Genomic DNA, 22,093 nt, shown 5'->3' with positions numbered 1-22,093 from the left:
ACACTGCAGTGGCTTTCATAGGGATATGGTATATTCACTGCTTTGTTGCTTTTCCTGTTATTAGATTTAAATTGTGAAGCTCACATTTTAATGTACAAATATATATTTGTTCAGTCTTCACCGCTTATTTCTTAAGGCCAAATACATTTTAGATGCATAAAACAATGGTACTGCTACTTTAAAATATATACATATATATTTTCCATTTTAATTAACCAAACTACATCTTTAGGGAATATGACTGTATTACAGACGCAAAGCCTCATCACAAAGAAGTTCCTGAGGGATCCCACCAGAAGTCAGCAGCTCAGCAGCAGCTCTGACATAACAGATACCAGGCTAACCAGAGTTAAAGCACAAACGCACAGGATATCGAAGGGTTAAGTAATGTTCCTGCCCTGAGCTGACCCTCTCAGGCAACGCTTACTCCAATGATAGTGAATGCTTTACTGACAAGAAAAAAAGACTCAAGCCAAAACCAATAGAAATTGCTGCCTGAGAACGGCCAGGCATTGTTTCAGCGAGTTCGACTTGCTGGGAAGAGAGGAAGAGAGGAGACAGTGTGACTGAGCAAAAATTTCTCAGGGACACATAACAGGATTCACGCCAGAAGACCGGGGTGATGCTTTGTGGTATAGCTTGTGCTAATGATAGGATGCTCACAGCCTAAGTGCACGTCACAAGCTGGCACTACGGTTCTTTTGCCATAACAAGCATGTATCAAAACAGTCAAGTCAAAGAAAAAGCAGAATTTCTAGGCACTGCAACATCAAGTTTACACTTCAACACAATATCATAGCCCTAGAAACTCCACTTTATCTGTATCTGAGAACACATATTTTGATGCATACATTGATATTGACCTGAATCTTCAAATACAGCTGTTTTATTTGAGGTGAAGGCTAGGCTATATACCAACATACGAAGCGTGTTTTTCTAGTTTCCTGTTTTGTAAGATAACTGTAAGGTGACCTCTAAAAGAACGATGTTGCCCAAGAAACTGTAACTTATAGATGTATTTTTCAGTTTTATGTTACCAGTATTTCAGGAATGACACACTAAAACAAAAACAACAACACAATTTGATTTCAGTTATAGAAAACACAACCTAGGTGGACACATCAAGCATCACTCAAGCAAACAGCCCCGTGTTTCTCTGAAAATAATTTAAATTCAAGTACTTCAGAATTGGAGCAGGATGTTTTACCCAAACACCCAAATGAAAAACTAATATCTGTAGCACTGAATGAAACAAAACAGAAAAAAAAAACGTCTTTGTCATTTCTGTATACACAACATTGCTCCCACATGACAATGGGGTTCTGTGTGTTTCGGTAAACATGACGGCCATTTCTAAAAGTCAGATTCACTCATTCTTGTGTCCAGTTATAAGAAGCATGGAGCGAACGAGCAGCATTAGGTTAAAGGCCATGGCCAGGCAACACAAGGCTGAAGTCATGATCGCAGGAGAACAGCTCAGGTAAGACGAAACAGATTCGCTGATGATGTCGGCAAATTCTACTCTGCAGGTCAGGTAGATGACTGATGTCAGTTTTAAGGCTCACGGCTGATTTAAACGCCACTTTAAGGCTCAGACTTCACGATGGAAAACTGATTAAGGATCGACGCTACCACTTTCGCACCTATCCTAACTGCTTTGTGGCACACGAGCTTATAGACTGGCTTGTGAGCCACAAGGAAGCTGCAGATCGAGCAACAGCTGCCAGCCTCATGCAGCACCTCATGGACCATGACATTTTACACCACGGTAAGAAGTAAGCACCAGCAAGAGCTTCAACTAAAGAAGCTCTCCCTTCTTTAGCTAAAATTAATTCCTCTTCTTTACCTGAAGCTAAGTCCTCATGTTGCTTTCACGACTTATATTTAAAACTGTCTTTCTCTCAGTCTGTGACAAGAGGGCAGAATTCAAGGATGCCAAACTGCTGTACCGTTTCCGCAAGGATGATGGCACATTTCCCTTTAACACAGAGGTGAAAATCTTCATGCGAGGACAACAACTATATGAGCAGTAAGAGCTGGTCTGTTTGTGCTTCAAGTGTTCTGGTCTGAGACAGATCAGCTTAATCGTAGAATTGAAAGACCTCAATAAAGGTGTATCTCATCCAGGTTTTTCCTCCACTGCATGCTATTTTAAATCTGATTCTGTTTTGTTTTCTCTTATAGACTTATAGCAGACAAGAACTCCATTCTGCAGCTGAGAGAGGAGCATGGTGTTACTTATAAGCGCTCCTTTCCTGGCTGCCAGTTGATTGACTATCTCATTCAGAATGGAGAGGCAGATAGCCGGCGACAGGGACTGGAGTTGTGCCGTGCATTGCAGGAGCATGGCATCATTCAGCACGGTGAGGGGAGTTTTCATTTGCCCTTTGATGTACAGCTGTCAGCGGTGGGCTTGCCATCTGGGACTCTTGCAATCAAAAGTAAAAATATACACTGCATAGATACCATTTATACTAAGACTGCTGCTTTTTGCTCTCTCCCCAACTCCCGCAGTGGGACAAAATCATGATTTCTTTGACAGTGGGCTACTCTACCAGTTCTGCATCAATTTCCGCCGGCGTTGGCGCCTGTCTGAGCTGTTAACTGAAAATGAGCAGGTTAATGATGAGGCTGTGATGGCATCAACACAAGAGGACAACAATTCTGAGAGTCCCTTTCTTCTACGCAGAAACTCATCCAAGGAATGCAACCGTGCATTCAGTGGTAATTAATTAATTAATTACTGAGTAAACATGAAATAAAAGGAAACTCTTGCAATTCTCACAACATGCACCTTGTTTTTTTTTTATGAATTCTGACGTCGCCACTAATATCTAATAGTGAGCTCAAACAAAGACTCCAAACAGATTACCGGTGTTCGTCGAAGTAGCTTGAGTTCCCTTCAGTTTCACTCTGCTGGATTTCCACCTCTTCAGCTGTTGTCACACTCAGCAGTACGATGCAATCCTAAATCAGGCGAGTGTTTTGTTATTTATATTCAACTGTTAAATGTTTCATAGTATCATCAAAGTTTAAATTTCCCAGAGAAACCCACCCGAGGGATTAATAAAGTTCTATCTTATCTTATCTTATCTTATCTTATCTTATCTTATCTTATCTTATCTTATCTTATCTTATCTTAAATATTACTGTAATGAGGCTTGTTTGTGAAAGCACATAGACATAATCTTTTAATTGGTTTCACAGTCCTTAAAAGAAAAGTTACTTGTGAAGAATTATTGGAACCTGGTGCACCCTTTATCAAGAAAGTGTTGACGGTGAGTTATGAAAATTATACGTATAAATTATTACTTAGATTTCTGATTGGATTTAATAGCACCAATTTAGCATACCTGAGCAACAGTCCCCTAAAGGCTAAAAGTCAAAAAGTCAAAACAAGCTTAACACATTAATAAAGTTGTGTTTTTCTTCTTCTTCTTAGATTAAAGTCTAAGGTGTATTTTATCTGATTGAGATTGCAGGTGATAGGAGACGCCCTGGGCTGGGGCTTTGTTGTCAGAGGCATGGCTCCTTGTTATATGCAGGCTGTTGACCCTGGAAGCCCTGCAGCAGCTGCTGGAGTTAAGGTTAAATAGCTGAAACAAACTGAAAAAGATAGTTATCTTGGATTTTATAAACTGATCTCCAAGATACAGATATAATCCATAACCTTTAAAAATCTATATATATATTTTATGTATTTATTTATTTCTTTTTTAGGTGCGGCAGTTTGTGTGCCAGGTAAATGGACAGTGTGTTCTTTACCTGGACTACAGGACAGTAACCAGACTGGTGATGACAGGACCTCGCACTGTTGTACTGGAAGTTATGGAACCACTGGAATGACAGTAGCTATATTATCAAAGTCTGGCTCTCTCTTTGAGTAGAAATACTGCATCTGCAAAAAAATATAAAATAATAATAATAAAAAAAATCAGCAATTACGTTTGATATGTGCTCATTTTGGGGGGGAACTTAAAAAAATGCACTTGTTAAACTGTTTATCTGACTTGCATCATGGAAAGTGTTCTAAACTGCCTAGATTGTTTTCATGAATTTGAGGGGGGAAATCGGCACAATCAGGTCAGTCAATCCAGCCCAGCGACTACGACTTCCGTCTTTTTGTAGTCGCCATTTTGGTTTGAGAGTTGATCAACGCGTTAGCCAGCAAGCTGGCCTGACCTCCGGTGCAAGAAAATCAGAGAACTGGAGGAGTATAGGTGGCCCTGGAGGTTCCCATTTTCGAAGTGTACTATTTTCATGAGCTGTGCACAATTCTACCGCTGTGTTTTGTCACTCCTCCCCCAGCTAGCAGCTCTGCGGTGCAGATGAACGAGCTAACTAGATAGCTTGGCTAGCTAACTGTGGAGCTGCTGAGCACCGGCGTTGAGAGGAGCATCACCGCCAATCTGCATGTCCCGCCAGCCCCTCTGTTTTTTATTTTAGCCATTAATGTCGTGAGATAACCCCTGTAAAGTTACTCTTCTGGCTTATTGCAAGGTGAGTAAAACTTTAAATATCGTCAATGAAAGTGGAAAGAAAGGGAAAGAAAGCAGCTATGCAACGCTAGTGTTTGTGCTCAGTAGGCATTGCTAAATCTGGCTAACACTGTAACGCTAGCCCACAAAGCTAACACGTATTGTAAAACTGTAATTCCCGACAGCTCTGTGCATAGTGAACAATAGAAGCCGTGGACCTGTTCTGTTGTTAGGCTTTCTGATCAAACCCACCACTCAATCAGAAACAAGGTTGTAGTGAAGCGTCACCATAGAAACAGTGCCGGACCCCTGAAGCTCTGAAACACACAATGCCATCATAATAAACACGCTGTACTAGAGGGAGACACGTGCTGAAAGGGCGTGTTGTCTCTTAGTGAGTCCGGATAATGTGATACAGGTTATAAATGTACCTGAGGTTATAATGAAGAATTCATATCTGTCTGCCAGGAGATAATGTATCAGCTCCCGGTGAACAATCTTACAAGAATCAGGAGAGCCAGGAAACAAGTGAAAAAAGCACTCGGTGACATTGGACTTGAGTTCTGCAAGGAGGCAGCAGAGGTGAGCAAGTGTGTTTTGAGCTGCATGTGATGGATAAGAACTTTGAATAACATAAAGGTAGCATTGATGGACCAAAGACCACTCACTTGCCCAAAGATGGTTTTCAGTAAGGTGTAAGTGTGTTTGTTTTAAACCAACGTGACGATTTTAAGGCAGTTTTGATTGCCACCTAATCATCGGTGGACGTAATAAGGATAACAAATTTGTTCTCTCTCTCTCTATACATATATATATATATATGTGTGTGTGTGTGTGTGTGTATTTATTTAGAAACAGCCTCATCAAGCTTTAAAATGACAGACTCCAAAGGTGTGGATACATTTCCACAGCTTTGCCTAGTGTAGTTTGCAGAGAATGAATTTGCAGTCTAATCCCTAACCTCTTTGTGTTTGCCTTTCACAAATACACTCACTAGTGCTCTGGCTTGACAAAGGGAAATTCAGTACCAGTCCCCATAAGAATAAAGGGGGGGAAAAATCAGAAACATATTACCCTTTATCAAACCCAAACAAAAAAGGGGGATTAGAGGGGACACATACAAATTTAAAACCAAGATGTGCGACACAGACTTGCATATACAAATACTATACAGACATGGTAACAATGTTAAAAACTTATTTCCATTGGAGTTGGTCTTTAATATTTTCAATTTTTTGCAGGAGTTCAAAGAGTTTTGCCCTAATGAGCAGTTTGTGAAGGGCACGCTTTGCCTTGATATCTGCGCCTGGGATCCATCATACTCTAAAACACAGGTAAGATTTTATCCTGTCTGAAAGACTTGCTCACATTATCATGCACTAATGTGCATATTTTTCTTAATGCAAAGTTTTTGTTGTTGTTGTTGTTTTTTTTTTTTGATCATTTTTTTTTACATTTTTTTTTAGGAATACAGATCAAAGCCATTTTGCTGCACAGAGTGTCCATTTTCTTCCAAATTCTACTCAGGCTACAAGAATCACTTCCGTAATGTGCACAGGAAACTCTTGGACAGTAAAATCCTGCTCAACTGTCCATACTGCACGTTTACTGCAAGCAAGAGAACTTTGGAGACGCATGTTAAAATATTCCACATACCCAATTCAACTCGGCACAATTATGGAAGCTCACAGGGAGCTGCGCTGGGGAAAGCTTATCTTGATAGATACAAACAGGGAAACGGTGTGGAGAAAGCAATGTATTTCTGCAAAAAATGCACATTTCGGGACACGCTATACAATGTGGTGAGAAGGCACATCTACAGGGAACATTTTCAGCATATTGTCTCACCATATCTTGGTATGGTTTCTGAGTCATCTGTGAAAAATGGTGCTAGTTCTGTTGTTGGCAACAACATCCTCTGTAAAAGATGCCAGTTTACCACTCGTACCTATGAGGCTCTGGTCCAGCATGTTATTGAGTACCATGAGCGCATTGGTGCCCAAGTAACAACCATGATTGGACATGCTAACATTATCGTCTCCAAGCCTCAGTCTTTACCAGTCATGTCACAGAAGCCTCCTCTAGTTGTCAGTAGACCTCAAACACTTAGACCTGAACCAAATGCACAGCAAGTAATTGGCTATTTAAAGCCAGTAGGCCCAGTTATTAAAAGTCAGTCTCCCGTTATAGCCAGTCAGGTGCGTGCCACTGTTCCAGTACAGAGGAACAGTACAGCAGTTGAAAATGCTGGTACTGGTGTAAACACAGCCCAAACACAGAAGTGGAAGATATGTACAGTTTGCAATGAGCTTTTTCCTGAAAACTTATACAGTGCTCATTTTGAGAATGCACACAAGGCGAAAAAAGTGTGGGCGCTTGCCAAGTACATCATGAAAATCCACAACTTTACCAGCAAATGTTTGCTTTGTAACCGCTACCTGCCCAGTGATACACTGCTAAATCACATGCTAATCCATGGCTTGACCTGTCCACAGTGTCACTCTGCTTTCCACAATGTTGAGAAAATTATGGAGCATACAGCTCAGGGACACCCTGAGGAGTTTATTGGACCCCCTGGTGCATCGCCTCTAACCTTTGACCTCACCATTAAACAAGAGAAGTCCAGTAATGTACAGCTTGCTGTTCTTACTTTTAACATGAAGGAACCCATCAATGGTCAAGATCAGTCGACGCCTGTTCAGAATAGTCTTCCACATCTTGTCAAACTACCTGATCCTAAAGGGACCGATAAGAAAAGTGAACATCTTGCAGGAAGTATCCCTTCACTAATGCAAACAAGTGAGATTGGGAAGACTGTGTGTCCGCTGTGTTTCACCATTCTCAAAGGGCCTATCTCCGATGCTTTGGCCATGCATCTGAGAGAACGGCATCAAGTCCTTCAAACAATACATCCAGTTGAGAAAAAGATGACGTACAAGTGCATTCATTGCTTAGGGGTGTACACCAGCAACATGGTGGCTTCCACAATTACGTTGCATCTTGTGCAGTGCAGGGCTGTTGGTAGGAACCAAGCAACCCAAAACTTTAAACCTGGCTTGACACTTAACTCCTCTGGGGCTGGCTATCTTAAGAGGCAGCCATCAACACAGGCTTTGTCTAACTCCAAGAGGATAAAGCTGGCCAAGGATGCTAAGACGACTTCCACCATCTTTGGAAAGAAGGCTGAATCTGATGGGCTTGCTCTGGATCCTAGAAGCTATGAACACAAGACTTATGAGGCCAGGAAAAATTTCCTGACTGCCTACTTCAACCGGCGACCGTACCTTTCTTCTTCTGAAGAGGACAAGCTGTCGGCGAGTCTGTGGCTGTGGAAATCCGACATCGCTACACACTTTGCAACCAAGCAAAGCACGTGCGTGAGAAACTGCAAGACCAAGAAGGTGTCGGTGCTGCTCGGCTTTGACATGCAAGCTCTAAAGAAAGTTAAGCATAACTTGAATTTTGAGGAAAGCAAAATTGTTGGTACCTCTGCTAAGAAGGCCGTAGGCATCGGTTGTCGTACTCCAAAGACGGACCAAAACAAACACAGTGAGACACTAAATTGTACCTTAAAACTTAGTACGTGCACAGAGACTATTTCCATAGACTCTGACAGTGAAACAAACACAGATGACAGACCCACTGAGAATGGAGATATCGATGTAAATGCGCACGAGAGTTTCCAATCCAAGGAACCATTAAACATGACTGAAGAAACAAAACCTGCAGATAATGCTTCTAGAGAGACGGAGATTTCTTTGCAAGATGGGAATGCAAGCCTTGCAGTGTGCCTTGGTTGAGTAGTAAAGGGGTGTATTAAAACAAAGATGACTCAACAGTTACAAATAGTATGTGTGGGTCACTAAATCAGCAGCTGATTTTTTTTTTTCTGAACAGTGTTGAAACGAAATAAACAGCATTATGTAGGTAGTGTTGTGTATATATTTTTAGCCATTGCTCCTTGATAGTTTCTTCATGCACATCTGTATCACTCACTGGTTTGCTGTCACACCATATAAGAAATATGTAAACTGAACTATTTGCATATTTTCAACTGTGACAAAGAACTGCACCATACTGTCATTTAACATTTAGAAAGTGTAGGATATGTTAATTCCTTATGGACACATTTTAATAAAGGTGTTTGATTAATAAGAAAGTTTATTGCCGCTCTTTCTGTGCTATTAAGCTTTTGGACCAGGTGAAATTAGCTGCTTAAAGGTATTTCTGCAGAAAATGTTTGTTTTTTTTAACTTAATAACAGTTTCTAAGAGTGAGAGCACAGGTATGTATATAAATGTAAATTTAAGGCATTTTGGGCAACCAGAAGTCGCACTTTCTCTTCTATGATAGCGTTAGGGCATACTGTTTTTTTCTAACATGACACATTTGTTTATAAGTTGCCCAGTGCTCCAAAATGAGAAGACTTTACAATAAGAGGCCCCTATTCATTAAACACGAACATTTAACTCACCAGGTAAAGTGCCACTCCGTATAATTTACTGAGTGTCAGTGTCACAACAGATGCAGCTGCATGTTTTTAAATGAAATTTCAGCGACTTCCTAATTTCCGGAATGTCTCCTTATTTGATTGGTCGCTTTGTATGAGTGGGTGGGACTTCTTGCTGCTGCTACCGTACAACTGTCCAACCGCCAGCGTGCATCGCTACCCAGGCCACAAAGTGTGACGCTTCAGAAAGGTGCGTTTATCTGGAGTATTCGCAGCAGTAGTTTTTAAAACTTCATAGCTGCTTTCTCAAACGGAGAACAAGGTTTTAGCAGCTCTAGGTATAATGGTGAGTGGAGGCGCCGCATGTTCACGGCTTAAATAGAATTTTTAGTTTATTGATTTAGTTTTTTTCTAATTTTGCTGCGTTTCATGCGGAGTGTGTGGCAGCTGGTTAGCACGTGAAGCTAAAACTGGTAGAATCCAAGCGTGCGACTTCCTAGCTGGAGCTGTCAGCGATGGTTAGCTGGCATTCAGAGGCTCTGGTATAGAAGTGATGCTGGTGAACAGTTCAGGGCTAAGCTTGAAAAACTACTAGTTAGCTGCGGTTAGCTCGCATAAAACGTTATTTTCCAAATTTCTGCCACAGTTGCAGTTGTTTCCTCATACATACGTTTACCTTTTTTTTACAATTGGTGAAGAGTAAAGACTGATCAATAGAGATGGATGCTAAAACACAGTTGCACGAGTTGCTAAATTTTTAAAAGAATGAAGCTAACTGCAATATCCGTCTGTGCTTCCAGGTGACCACTCCAAGTGAAGCCTAATGTGCCAGATGATACACTGGTATGACTGGCAGGAGAGATCGTGGCATTTGATTAGCCTGGCCCTGCAGAGGAGGTCCAGAGTGGAGATGCAGTGCAGGAACCGAGAGCTGGTGGAGTTCTTTATAAGCTATAAACTGTCTCAGAAGAATCACCCAACTTCCCTTCTGAGGCCAACCAATGTGGGCCAAAGGACTGAGAGAGACCTGGCCAAATCCCTGCCTGCGTACGATGGCATAGAGGCTTTAAAATCAGCTCTTCTAGACTCAGGGGAGCAGTTTGGTTTTCTGTTCACACAGTCTTTTAGGGACGTTGCTTCGCACCTCAACATCACGCCAGACACAGCCCAGCAATGCTTCGAGAGTGTGATGGAGGAGTTGTTCAGGGATGGAATCAATTGGGGGCGTATAATTGGTCTGTTTGTCTTTGGTTCTGCAATGTGTCTGGACTGTATTGACAGCAATATGGGTGAGCTGGTACCCGACATTGCAGACTGGATGACTGCGTATCTAGATGATCACATTAGTCTGTGGATCCAACGAAATGGAGGATGGGTAAGTCGGCAGGGGATGAAGTTGACATGAGGTGTGCAACCTTTGTGCTTTTAAAGGGGGGGGGAAAAAGTCATTTAAAACACTGTCTAATCTTTTTTCCAGGACCGCTTTACAGAGATATTTGGGAAAGGGATGTCTACTAGGAGCTCTGGGGAGTCTCTGAAGAGATGGCTATTTGTTGGAGTGGCATTAGTAACAGGGCTGCTGGTTGGCATGCTCATGACAGATTAACAGTGAAGGTGCTACTTCTCTGCCGTCACTGAACACCCTGTGGAATGCTAAACCGAGGGAGGGAAGCGGTTAATGTTTACATGGAAGCCCAGTCCACATGTGCAGTGACCATAGTGGGTGGGCAAAGTCATTCTGTGAGAAGCTTCATAATGTGTAACTTGGTGAGCTGTTGCAGACCACCTGCTTGCCTTGCTTTGACCAATGTGTTTTTATTTTATTTTTAAACGCACAACAGTTTAGTAGCTGATTTGCCCGTTCAGAGGGCAAATGCTTTAAATGAACCTAATAAAAAGGCAGTGACAGTGATTCAGCTAGTCTAAGCTCTCTCTTTTTATCCTGTATTATTCAGGGAACAACGTGTATGACTGAGACTATGTTATATTCCCCCTTTAATGTGTAATTCTCAGTTTCTTTTGACTGTTCTTGAGTTTTTAAGTCTGTTTTGAAAAGTTTTGCTGAGTAAACTGTATGGAGTGCAGAGGCTATCCAAAAAAATCAAATCTATGCTCTAGCAGAGGCCTGCGAGTTCTCTAGGACACACCAACTTCCTCCAACAGTCCAGAGACATGCATGTGAAATTAACTTTTTCCATCTCTCACTAGTATCTAAAATTATCCATGTGCAACAGGCTACATATCCATGATTGTATTCAGTGTTGTTTGTTTTGTTTCTTTGTTTTGTTTTTTGCTGTTCCTCTAAGGGATCAGATTGGATTATCTGCTGCCATTTTGCCCTACTCCTAGCACAGTCTTGTCACATCAACCCCATGCAAGCCCCCTTCACCACATCTGTGGTCTGCCTCTTTTCCTCTGCTCGGCAGCTCCATATTAACCATACTTTGTTCACCAAGTCCACTATCTCCCCCCCCCCCTTTGCACACATCCAAACCCTCTCAGCCTTGTTTCTCCAACCTTGCCTTCAAACTGAGCTGTCACTGTGACATTAACTTCTCCAGCTCTGCCACTTCCACCTTGTTCTTGTTCTCGTGTCAGTGCCACCGTCTATAAACCATACATCGTAGCAGTGCTCGCTACTGTCTTGTAAACCTCCCCTTTCACTTGTGCTGCTATTGTTCTGCCACAAATCAAATGAAGTGACTCCATATGAAGTATCTTAAAAGCTGGAATTAAATGAGATGTATTCTTTTACACAATGTGCATTAAAATCTTCTTGAAAATATAAAATCCACATGTCTTTATCACCATATCAACATGTACACAAAGCTATATACCAAGGTCTGATATACATGCAAGGAAGATATTCTGCTAATGCTTCTGGGCAGTTATTGAGTCAGTGGGTGCTCTACACCAACTGTGCATGGAATAAAAATAGGGCAACAAGAATAAATAACAGACAAGAGGAGTATATACAAAACAAGAGGAAGGCACACATTAAAAAGACACATTAGAGGACGGGTTGCAAAGTGCTTGGAAGTAGTGCAATGGACTAGGTCTGAGTATAGAATCCATGTGAGTGGCCTGAGTGATGAGGGTTACTCAGTGGCGTGGGTGGGGTGTTGGGTGGAATTGCTTTACAGTCCGAATGGCCCAGGGGAAGGAGGTCTTTGTGTCCTAGTTTGAAGTGTAAAGATGTGTACAGTTTTACATCCTGCACAGCCTCGCTTAACAGCAGTGTTGCACTTTCTCCACATGGGGGTGCTAATGTACCACATATTCCAAAAGGAGCATGCTTAAAACTAAGCTGTGCTACTCTGCTTTCAGTTACAAGTAATTTCAGACATGACAGCTGTAGTGTTTGCAAGCTCTTCCATCACAGTTTTTTCCTTTTGTATTTTTCCCACAAGAAAGTCAAATTAGACACAGAGAACGTGAATTCTCCCAGTAATGGGTTTAATCTGTCTGATCACACACCACAACAGGTAGTTAAATCACCCACTTTCCACGCTAGAACAGCTTTTCACAAGATTATTCTGCGAGCTCTGGATGATATAATGATAGTACGAATGGGAAAGGAGACAAGCAGTGAGGCAGCGGGAGAGAGAAGGCTCTAACGGATGGCCTTGTGAGTGAACTGGAGAAGGCCTGTGGTTGCTAATCTATCCCCGTCATTTGTTGCCATTTCCCCAGAGCAGAGCTGACAGCTGCAGCAGATAAACAGCAGATACAGACAGTTGAGGAAAAGAGTATAAATTATGGATGTGCTTGCCAAATCATCTTATTCCTTTAAAAAGAAAAAGATCATGTCTCCCCCTCCCCCCCGCACTTGTCTCGTGTTTGTTTTGCTCACGATAACTCCTGCAGAGGTGAGCACTGCGGATTGGTCCACTTTAGTGTGGTTTAGAGTCAACTTTGAGTAGATGCTGTAAACGGATTCAAATAGAAACCCACCCTCATCTCGCTCCGTAATTTCACAGGGCACTATCACAAATTATTCCCATAATCAAGGTCTTTGGGGAATCAGTTGGGTTATGTATTGTAACGGTTGGCTGCTAATGAATGAATCTGCACTAGGAGGAAACATTTTTCATATTATTTTTTCTACTGTGGATTTGTTAAGCGAGTTGAACAAAAAACAAGCAAAAAACGCTTCTATTGATAAATTCTGTCAAAGACTTGGTTTATCACCAATACACCCAGTGGTGCGTGTCATGCAGCGTTATGAGTAGGTGACTTGCCCAGATGTTCACAGGGCCGTACTCGCCGAGATGAAACCAAATGCATAAAAGAAAATCTTATTTCTCCTCGAGGTCTCCAGTGAAGCGTGCACGAATCAGTGGGCGACGTGGGTGATAATTTATAGATTTGTCTCGAGGGAAGCATTCTGTGAGCGTACTCGCAGATTATGAAACATGACAGGATTCACTTGGCCCAAACATGACACACTGGTTTTGTAACCAAACTGTTCTTCTACACCCCAGCGCCTATTCACATACAACACCCAGTTACCGGTCCTTCAGATGATTCCAGTGATATGTGTGTTTGTCTTTGACACCTAAAGAGACACTGTGGCCCTCAATGACTAACTGACAGGGAGTGTTAGAGTGGCGGTGCCAGCAGCAGGTGGATGGTTTGGGGTCTGTGGCCTCAGTGATAACTTATCAGCCACCCCCCAGTACTGAGCGAGCAACCCCAGCCCTGCTGCTCGGCATAAAAAGTACAAGTACACAGACATGTATACACTAGTATTAGGCGTTTCTTACATAAATGGTAAATGGCCTGTATTTGTATAGTGCTTTACTAGTCCCTAAGGACGCCAAAGCGCTTTACACAACCAGTCATCCACCCATTCACACACTGGTGATGGCAAGCTACATTGTAGCCACAGCCACCCTGGGGCGCACTGATAGAGGCGAGGCTGCCGGACACTGGCGCCACCGGGCCCTCTGACCACCACCAGTAGGCAACAGGTGAAATGTCTTGCCCAAGGACACAACGACCAAGACTGTCCAAGCCGGGGCTCGAACCGGCAACCTTCCGATTACAAGGCGAACTCCCAACTCTTGAGCCACGATCGCCACGATAAGCTGTTAAGGCAAGAGTCTGTTAAGACCCTGAATTCAAGGTGTTTCTTTGCACAGAACAATATGCATTTTGTCGTAAAATTGTGCCAGAGAGCTTTGCCTGTGTGTACTAATTTAACCCTAATAGGGCAATGCTGCTGGGCAATGTGTCCATTATCAAACAGCCTGTCCTGTTTGTTTTTTAAAGCCATATTCCTCTAGAAAAACAAACAAATCAGCTCCAAGTGTCTGAATATTAAAATATTAATATTATATCAACATAAAAAAAAATCATTCTTTAAGCCTATTTTAAGTAAATGCATGTACCCTTGTACTTATAAATAATTTTAGGCATTTACATTTTAGTTTATCTGGATTTCTTTTTTTTATTTCCTGCTTCTCCACTTGCTGTAGCACAAAGGTCAGAAACTACAGAGAGGTAAGCCAAAAACGAGGCTGAGGAGTCAGTGCACCTAGATTGTTAAGTGCTTTGTGTTTGTTCAGATAACAATGCATTCAGCTGGTTAACACAATCACAGATGTTCTTACACAGCACGTCTTTGAATGCTGTCCCTCTAGGGTTTTTCAAAATAAAACATAATGGCACCTTAATATGTCACGCACTGTTAGAGTTTAAAGTGAAAAAGTAAAAGTCAAACTAGCCCTTGTTTATTAAATGTTCACAAGTCACTTTTAATTCCTTTGTAATATATTTTACAATTTTGTCAATCTAGCCGTGATCTCGTCTTTACTTTGTTAAAGTAAATTTGACTGGTAATAGCCTGATCCATTTACTACAGTAAGAGTTTCAATGTTGGTGAGAAAAATGTGCATGTGTGCATTTTTTCTTCTACTTCATTAAAGGCAGAATTCACCTCGCAATCTACATGTGCTCGGCTTTCTTTGGCCTACATGGGCAAAAATAAAACACGCAAAGGGCAGCGACGTCATGAAACGTATTGTTGTCTTCTGATTTCTAAACACGTTCTCTGTAGTTTGAGACCTTTGACATGAAAGTGGAAAACTGTAAAATTGAAACAAAAATCCCCTTCTGCACATTCAAACAGAGATGAGTAATGAAAAGTACAAACGTGACCTCGTGCGTCCAGTTGTGCTGTAGCTCGTCTAAATATAAAAGCAGCCATAAGTGGTGCACTTTAGTTGAATGTTTGTCACTTATGCGGAAAAGACGATTTGCATACCCGCTATGTACTATTACACTGTCAAAGTGGAGAACTGCCAGCACAAAGACACCATTATACCAGGGCAGGGGAGTACAATAACCTCCCACAGCAGGCCTTGCTGTGGTTAGCTCAGAGAGCTGAGGATTCAAATGACTTAAAACAAAAGCCTTCATAAGTCAAACAGAATAAGTCACGCATTTTTTTTCTTTAGAGTTTTAATATGGTAATAAGAATTATGCAAATACAAAACAGACCCCTGAAGCACAAAACTAAGGTATAGCTTTACTTTAAGAATAATAAAAGAAGAATTGTCACACAGATACCGTAAATCAGATTTGTGTTTATATTTACAGCTGGGAGAATTCCCTTATTAGGGTGTTTACATATGCCAAAACCTGAGTGATTTTATCAGACTTCACACAAGTGCCCAGTCAGCACAGTAACACAACATGTGGATGAAACGCAGGTAAAATACACAGGAAACTCCATTCGCATGACAGCCAACAACACATATGTACAAATAACTGGCAATAGAAGGAAGCGGGCTCGTGTCTGAGTATTCACAGGTGCCCGTCCTGTTATGTCACACTAGTGTGGGCACCATGCCAGAGTTGAGGTGGTGCGTGTAGGGTAAGCTGGCAGAGGGATGGATCGGGGACGGTGTAGGCATGAGGTGAGGCGAGTGACTGTAGGTGAGGAGAGTCCCGGGGCCGAGGGAGAAGGGCCCACCGTTGTCGTCCAGGGAGGGCGGCTGAGTCACCTCCATGTACGGCTCCAACAAGGCGGCCTTCTTGCTCTTCTTGTTCTTGCTGGAGACTTTTCTGTTACGTGTTTGAATTCCATCCTTCTTCATGGTGAGAGGCCGGTTAACCTGTAGTGAGGAATGAAAGAGAATTTTTTTAATTAATAAATTTTTTTTTAATATTTAGCCAGGTGTTTGTGGATTCATCTGAAATGACTGACTCACGTTATGCAGTTTAAAGTAGAGTCCGCAGGCATTACACACAGGTTCCCCGTTGGCGTTGCGTCTCCACAGCGTTGTTGTGCTTGTGTGACAGTTGGCACAGAGGGTACCTGCGCGCTTGCTGACAATCTGAGACACAGAAAAGGATATAGTCGAGCTTTTCAAACTACCCTGGTAACGACGGATTATTTGTTCGATGGTTTACAAAGGAGGCAAACGAGGCCCGTGTCAGCCTGTCATACCAGTCTCTTCTTGGGTCGGATTAGAGGTCTATTTTGGCCGTTCATCTTGTGGTACAGTCCACAGGCATTGCACAGGTAGTGGCCTGTACCATCCCGGCGCCACAGAGGGGTAGCTGTGGCTCCACAGTTGACACACTCTCTGGCCTCTGTTCAGAGAAATAATGACAGTTTACAGAGTGTAACATATGACGGATGAATGTTTCTTAATATATTATTTCATGTGCAAATATCTCAGTGACACATTATATAATGGGCAGACTGTTATGCTCAATATAGAACAAAATGTTTTAGTTTCACAACTCTCTCTCTCTCTCTCTTGTTTTTGGAACTTGCAGATGCTCAGTTGTTGTTGAAGTACAGATGTTCGAATTTCTATTTTGGGAGAGCTACAAGGGTTGAAAGTTTATTCAAATTTCTTGTAAATGTAACCATCTACAGTTCCATGAAATCTGCATCTGCTGAGAAAAATCTGATAATTTCCAAAACAGCCACCAACCGTCAAGGCTGAACTTTCAGAGCATTTTCATTTTATAGAATATTGTGCCAAAATGGTCCACCCAGGGAAAAGAAAAAGAGGCACCTGTCAATATATCCTCACCTGGAGTGGATATCCTCATCTTGTTACGGAGTTTAGGGGAGTACGAGGGGTTGATCCAGGCTCCAGGGCTGGAGTAGAGGGCAGCAGAGCTGTAGTCCTGTGGGCCACTCATGTATGAGCTGTAGGGGCTTAGCATGTGTGGGTGGGATGATGGAGTGTACACGCTGCCAGCTGCAGGAGTCAGGTTGAGAAAGTTGCTGCTGGCCCCAGACCCCCCAAGTGGGCTCAGGCGCTCTGCCTTGAGGGCCTCCTGAAAATGGGGACTCTCCCTGCCCTCTCTGCCCGGAGACGAGTATCCATCTCTGGAAGTGGTGAAAGAGGAGGTCACTCCAGGGGTGTAGAGGGAGGTCGGGGTGTGCGAATGCAATGGCGTCTTAGTGAGAGGGCTGCTGCTCCAGGTGGAGACTGGGGGATTGTAGGGTGAGCTCAGAGAGTGGCTGGGCAGCCCATCCAGCAGCTGAAGGTTGCTGAGCAGGCTCGGTGAGTTGAACATTGGTCGAACTGTGGAAAGAAGAAATAAGAGTCAGATCACAATTTAGAAGGTGAACTAGAGGATGGATTTGTTGGGTGACGGCTTGGAAGCACTGACCAGAGCCGTGTCGGTAAGGAGCTGGCGCTCGGCTGAGGCTTGGAGTGGAGAAGAAAGAGGGCAGGCTGGTGTAGTCAGTGTCCTGGCCGGTGAAGAACGTCTCACCCTCTTCTCCCGGAGGCAACAGGCCAGAATCAGAGGAGAAAGCGGCCAGGGGGTCTGAGCTGAGCAGGGATGGAGACACCCAGTGGGACTGCTCTGATGAATCTTCCATGTTGGCAGGTAAAACAGCCTGTGGCGAGTATAGTGAGAAATCTAAATTGTTTTTGCTGTCAAATGCACCAACCCAGGATGAAAAGATCTAAGCTGTGCACAAGCCTCATTTTACACGAGTCATTTATTATTCATTCATGTACTCTTTGCACTCTACACCCTTACACTAATGCATTTGTCTTTACAGTTAGCACATTTTAAAATGAATATAAGGACACGAGCATCGATTGACTTTGTTTTTAGGTGTGTGGCTCTCAGTCTTTATGGAGACATGTTGTCAAAAGGTCTTGACAGAGACACCACCAAACTCCTCGCACACTGGAGGTTTGCGACTCTCTTAATTCAGATGAGAACGAGAGAGGCCGTGACTTTGATTGAAGCCGATGCATTATCACCGAGCTTCTCTCTTCACAACAACCAGTGCAACTTGAAGTTATCAGGGACAAGATCTCTCGACAGCATGCTTTTTCAAACTTCCTTTTCTAGGATCCTCATTTGACTGCGGCTGAAAGTAAAAACTAAAAATAAACGAGTCTATAAATGTAGCGACACAGCCAGTGACCAAACGGTTACCAAGTGGCCCCACTACAATAGGTGTGCCAGTTAGAGGAATGCAAAAGACGTGCCCATAGGGATGACTGGCCGCGTGGACAAACAACACAGCAGCGCACACAAAGTGTAATGGTGTTTGCTGGCAGATTTTTTTTCTTTTCAAGTCAGAGTGTTAACAGCAGTCTCTGTCACACTCTCACTTATTTGTGTGATTAATAACCCTTTCTGTTTTGGTTTTTTTGGGGGCGATTCAATTTTTATCAAAGAAAAACGCAAATTTCGAGCAGATTTTTAGAGCTTGAGATGAAGGCCCCTTTCTGAAAACTGCTTTAAAAGTCGAATCAAAAACAAATTCTGCTCCAAAATACCAGCGACGACGTCCCACAGCATCATAATGTGCATTATAACAACAGCGGACGAGGCCTCTCCCCGCGCCGTATCTTTAGAGGGAAGAGAAGAGGAAAGAGAAGAGACTGATACTGGCTGATAAACTCTGAGAAAATCTGATAGACAGCATTATTATAATGCTAAATATATCCAGCCCCACTGATACTACATGAAACTAATCTCATCTGATTAATAGAAATCTGTTTGATGAGAAACGCAACAAGCGCAGTGACACAGCGGGGTGAGGCGGCACGTTGTGGAGGACTGATCAAAAGAGACAAAACTAAAAAAGAAACAACCCCAGAGGGATAGATGAAATAATTTGAAACTCACACCCAGCTGCTCATATCACAACACAATTAATTACTTTGAGTGTTATGCCCCTAAACTCCAATGTTAATAGATTGACATTATGCTACTTGCATTAAAACACACTGAACATATATCTACCGTGTAAAGCAGTCGACTTGTTTTTGATATGGATGTAAGCGACTTCAAGCTGAACTCGTGCAGTGGGAGAATTAAATTAATATTATAATTCATCTCTACCGTTACATATACTTGTGGTAATTATTGAAAATTCAATTGAAAATAATGAACGGAAAACAAAAAGTGTCACTTTCACAGAGAAGGAAACAGATTCTCTGTTGCCCTCATGCAAAGTTCTCGCCTCTCGTATCTCCACAATTCACAGTCTGCCAAGCAATAAATTGCCTCAGATGATCGTAATTCTCGCCAGTGAAAGTTTCACATGCACAATTATTCTTAACCAACAAAATTAGCCAGCTGTATTTAACGAATCAAGCTGGTTACACCAGGTGTTTGGGGTGGAAATATGAGAACAGAAGGCAAAGTCCCGACTGGTCACTTACCTGAGTGGACGCCACCGACGAGTGATGGGTGCAGTGAGCTTTTAGAGCCGAAAAATGTATGCAGCCAGGTGGGAGGTGGTGCACAGCTGGACCTCACTGTAGGCTGACGGCTACAACTAAAAAAGTTCTCTAACTACCAGCAAAGTTTAGGGCTACGAGACAGTCCGTGGGAGGGGTTGGGGACAAACATTTTTTTAAAAGACACACCTCTTTGGTCCAGAGAGAACGAGCTTGTGTGGGGCTTAGATGTTACATATGTACAGGCATGAGTTTAAAATCACATTTAAGCGTGTCATCTACAGATATAAATAATGTAATAAATATTTGTGGCATCTGGAGCGCGTGCGAAAGGTGAAGGTGCTTTAAATCTTAGTTCCTCTGCTCTTCCTTTATGGCTGTGTGTGCTGCTTGTGTAGTATTGATAACGTGTTTGTATCTCTGATGATTTCCACAGAGGAAGCACCGTATATAAAAAGCATATCAGGACCAAAACCAAGGCCAGTATGAAACAACTACAGGAATCATCAGATCCATTGCACATCATATTTTGTGTGTTATATTGTCTTTTTCCAGATCTTAAAAGAAATACATATACTAATGCAATATAAAATAAACTCCGCTTCCTGCGGTGTGCATGGAGGATGGACACTTTTTTTGTCTGTTGATGAAATGTGCATACAGCCCCTGATAAGACCAAGCCCACATGGAAAAGAGTTTGACAGACATTTGAACAAAGCAAATATAAAATGCAAAGACACAATTTCTTTGTGGTCCAGCAAAGCTTAGAATGGAACACAGTAATGCAAATCGGCGAAGACGCTGCAATCATAGGGAGAGATATGGTCTGAGCACGGCCTGGCTGCGCACAAACCCGACACTGTCAAAGTCATTTGATAGTCAAAGCAGCTCCCCAACTTTCCTCTCTCTTTGTTCATTTACAGTTTTCAGGGAAATCAGGGGAGAAAAACAGTTGGGAAGAATTGATGCCTTTCTTTTTTTCCTTTTTGAAAAAAAAAAAAACCACACTGGGTTTTTTTTAGGAATGAGGCAGATAAGTTGAAATGCGTCTGACAAGGCAGCGATGGCTAATAAGTGGTATCAGTTAGGCCAGATGCAAATCAATATATAGGTCATGGCAACTGTTACACAAAAATTCTAACTAAGCCTTTCATTTCCCTAAACGTTCCACACACAGTATCACCGGTTGCTGTGAAATTAGTATCCTGGAACAACAGAAATAAACTGTTAAAGTAGTAAAAGTCAGTGAAGTCAATGTCCCGGGGACCCATAAACAGTTGGATATCAGGAAAAGCAGAGCTGTAATAAAATGTCCTCCTCATCACCTCCGTATAACTTCTGATGACACCTGTGTCATGTTTTCTTTGTTGTCATGTAGATAAGTGAAGAAGAAACCTGCTCTGTTCGCACCTGTCAGTGTTTTTTTTGTTTTTTTCCCTTTTATGAGATTTGTCAAAAGGCTGCTGTTGGTTCAATAATAAGACTAAGAGCAAGTGATTATACTAAATAAATAACCAAGCAATACACACACACAAGCGGTGAATACTGTCTGAGTTATTATCTGCTCTTCATCTACCGTATAAGACCAATTCAGATTCTTCCAGGAACATTTACACTAAGGCTGTTGGTAATACTATTTGCAAATACTACTTATTGTTCTGCAATGCAATAGAGTACCAGGTAAAACTTTAAAATTAAATTCAGGATTCTGTTATACAAAGCTTAAAGTTTGTCTGACATCATCGTGTAATCAAGGTATGCAGGGAATTTAAACTGTGGATGCTAATTTGTGCAGTGTAAGCCCACTTCAGGCAAAGCTGGATAGGCTCCAGCTTGTGCTATCAATTTATTGTGTTGACAACTTAGGTTTGTCCCCTCTAGGTTTTCCTTTTTAATGGCAGTTATGGCACAGTTAAATGTGAATGTGCTGGATGTGAAACACTGCAGCCTGGGTGAATGAGAGCAGTAGTACCAGAGTGAGATGAGGTCTCTGTGGCAGCGTGGACAGCCGGGCAGGGATGTGGCTGCCGCCACAGTGCGAGTGTGCTGCTCTGCTCTGATAAGAGGTTATCAAGATGAAAGGAGGAGGCCAGGAATTACAGGCCCGCCGCTTACTGTCATAAAGCGGTACAGGCATACTGTCAGGGTTACAAGGCCCTACAGCGTGTAAGTGGCTGTACTACATAAATCACACAAGGCAAACACACACACACGGACACAGTTTTCTTCTTCTGTTGACAGCATCTCGACAGAGACAGTTTGAACTAATGCTGGAGTGTCTTGTCGGACAGTTAGGAGGTTGCTCAGGGCCTTTGTAGCTGGATGACAGATGACATTGTGTGTCAACAGTGGAGTATGAGGACAACTTTCAAATTCCCAAGAAACAGGCTTCTGTGAAGGCGGTGGTCTTATCTCTGCAATGCAGGGCTGCAGCACCACTGCTATACCCAGGAGGATAGCGCTCTCTCTTTCTCCCCCCC

At 42.5% G+C, this 22,093-nt stretch overlaps 4 protein-coding genes across 6 annotated transcripts; 3 read left to right on the top strand and 1 right to left on the bottom strand.

Annotated features, from left to right (window-relative positions):
* The first annotated feature begins 1,291 nt into the window (after nt 1–1,291).
* si:dkeyp-97e7.9 (DEP domain-containing mTOR-interacting protein) lies at nt 1,292–3,962 on the top strand. The gene is made up of 9 exons (XM_042214582.1): nt 1,292–1,480; nt 1,590–1,768; nt 1,906–2,029; nt 2,185–2,363; nt 2,515–2,724; nt 2,842–2,976; nt 3,208–3,278; nt 3,483–3,587; nt 3,721–3,962. Exons 1-9 carry the CDS (start codon nt 1,341–1,343, stop codon nt 3,844–3,846), a joined length of 1,269 nt encoding a protein of 422 aa, XP_042070516.1. The 5' UTR covers nt 1,292–1,340; the 3' UTR covers nt 3,847–3,962.
* A 163-nt stretch (nt 3,963–4,125) lies between these two features.
* On the top strand, nt 4,126–8,383 carry adnpa (activity-dependent neuroprotector homeobox a). The gene is made up of 4 exons (XM_005915288.3): nt 4,126–4,500; nt 4,947–5,060; nt 5,720–5,812; nt 5,945–8,383. The coding sequence occupies exons 2-4, from the start codon at nt 4,953–4,955 to the stop codon at nt 8,276–8,278; spliced, it is 2,535 nt and encodes an 844-aa protein (XP_005915350.1). The 5' UTR covers nt 4,126–4,500; nt 4,947–4,952; the 3' UTR covers nt 8,279–8,383.
* A 366-nt stretch (nt 8,384–8,749) lies between these two features.
* Nucleotides 8,750–11,775, top strand: LOC102311729 (bcl-2-like protein 1). Of its 2 annotated transcripts, none has more exons than XM_005915290.3 (3): nt 8,750–9,178; nt 9,729–10,303; nt 10,406–11,775. In XM_005915290.3, the coding sequence occupies exons 2-3, from the start codon at nt 9,752–9,754 to the stop codon at nt 10,532–10,534; spliced, it is 681 nt and encodes a 226-aa protein (XP_005915352.1). In that variant the 5' UTR covers nt 8,750–9,178; nt 9,729–9,751; the 3' UTR covers nt 10,535–11,775. The 2 variants fall into 2 exon arrangements, with proteins under 2 accessions (XP_005915352.1, XP_005915351.1); XM_005915289.3 differs by having other exon boundaries at nt 8,750–9,274.
* Nucleotides 11,776–14,293: 2,518 nt separating this feature from the next.
* Nucleotides 14,294–19,726, bottom strand: gata1a (GATA binding protein 1a). 2 transcript variants are annotated; one of them, XM_005915286.2, is made up of 6 exons: nt 19,596–19,726; nt 17,572–17,803; nt 16,983–17,483; nt 16,385–16,530; nt 16,146–16,271; nt 14,296–16,049 (listed from the first exon to the last, which is right to left on the bottom strand). In XM_005915286.2, exons 2-6 carry the CDS (start codon nt 17,783–17,785, stop codon nt 15,762–15,764), a joined length of 1,275 nt encoding a protein of 424 aa, XP_005915348.1. In that variant the 5' UTR covers nt 17,786–17,803; nt 19,596–19,726; the 3' UTR covers nt 14,296–15,761. The 2 variants fall into 2 exon arrangements, with proteins under 2 accessions (XP_042070505.1, XP_005915348.1); XM_042214571.1 differs by lacking the exon at nt 19,596–19,726 and having other exon boundaries at nt 14,294–16,049.
* Nucleotides 19,727–22,093: the final 2,367 nt, after the last annotated feature.

This window comes from Haplochromis burtoni, unplaced genomic scaffold (assembly GCF_018398535.1).
Source record: "Haplochromis burtoni strain Fernald_Lab_line unplaced genomic scaffold, NCSU_Asbu1 Contig_12, whole genome shotgun sequence".
NCBI classification, from domain to species: Eukaryota; Metazoa; Chordata; class Actinopteri; order Cichliformes; family Cichlidae; genus Haplochromis; species Haplochromis burtoni.
Note: the sequence above shows the minus strand (reverse complement) of the source record. Positions and strands in the feature narration are given on the sequence as shown.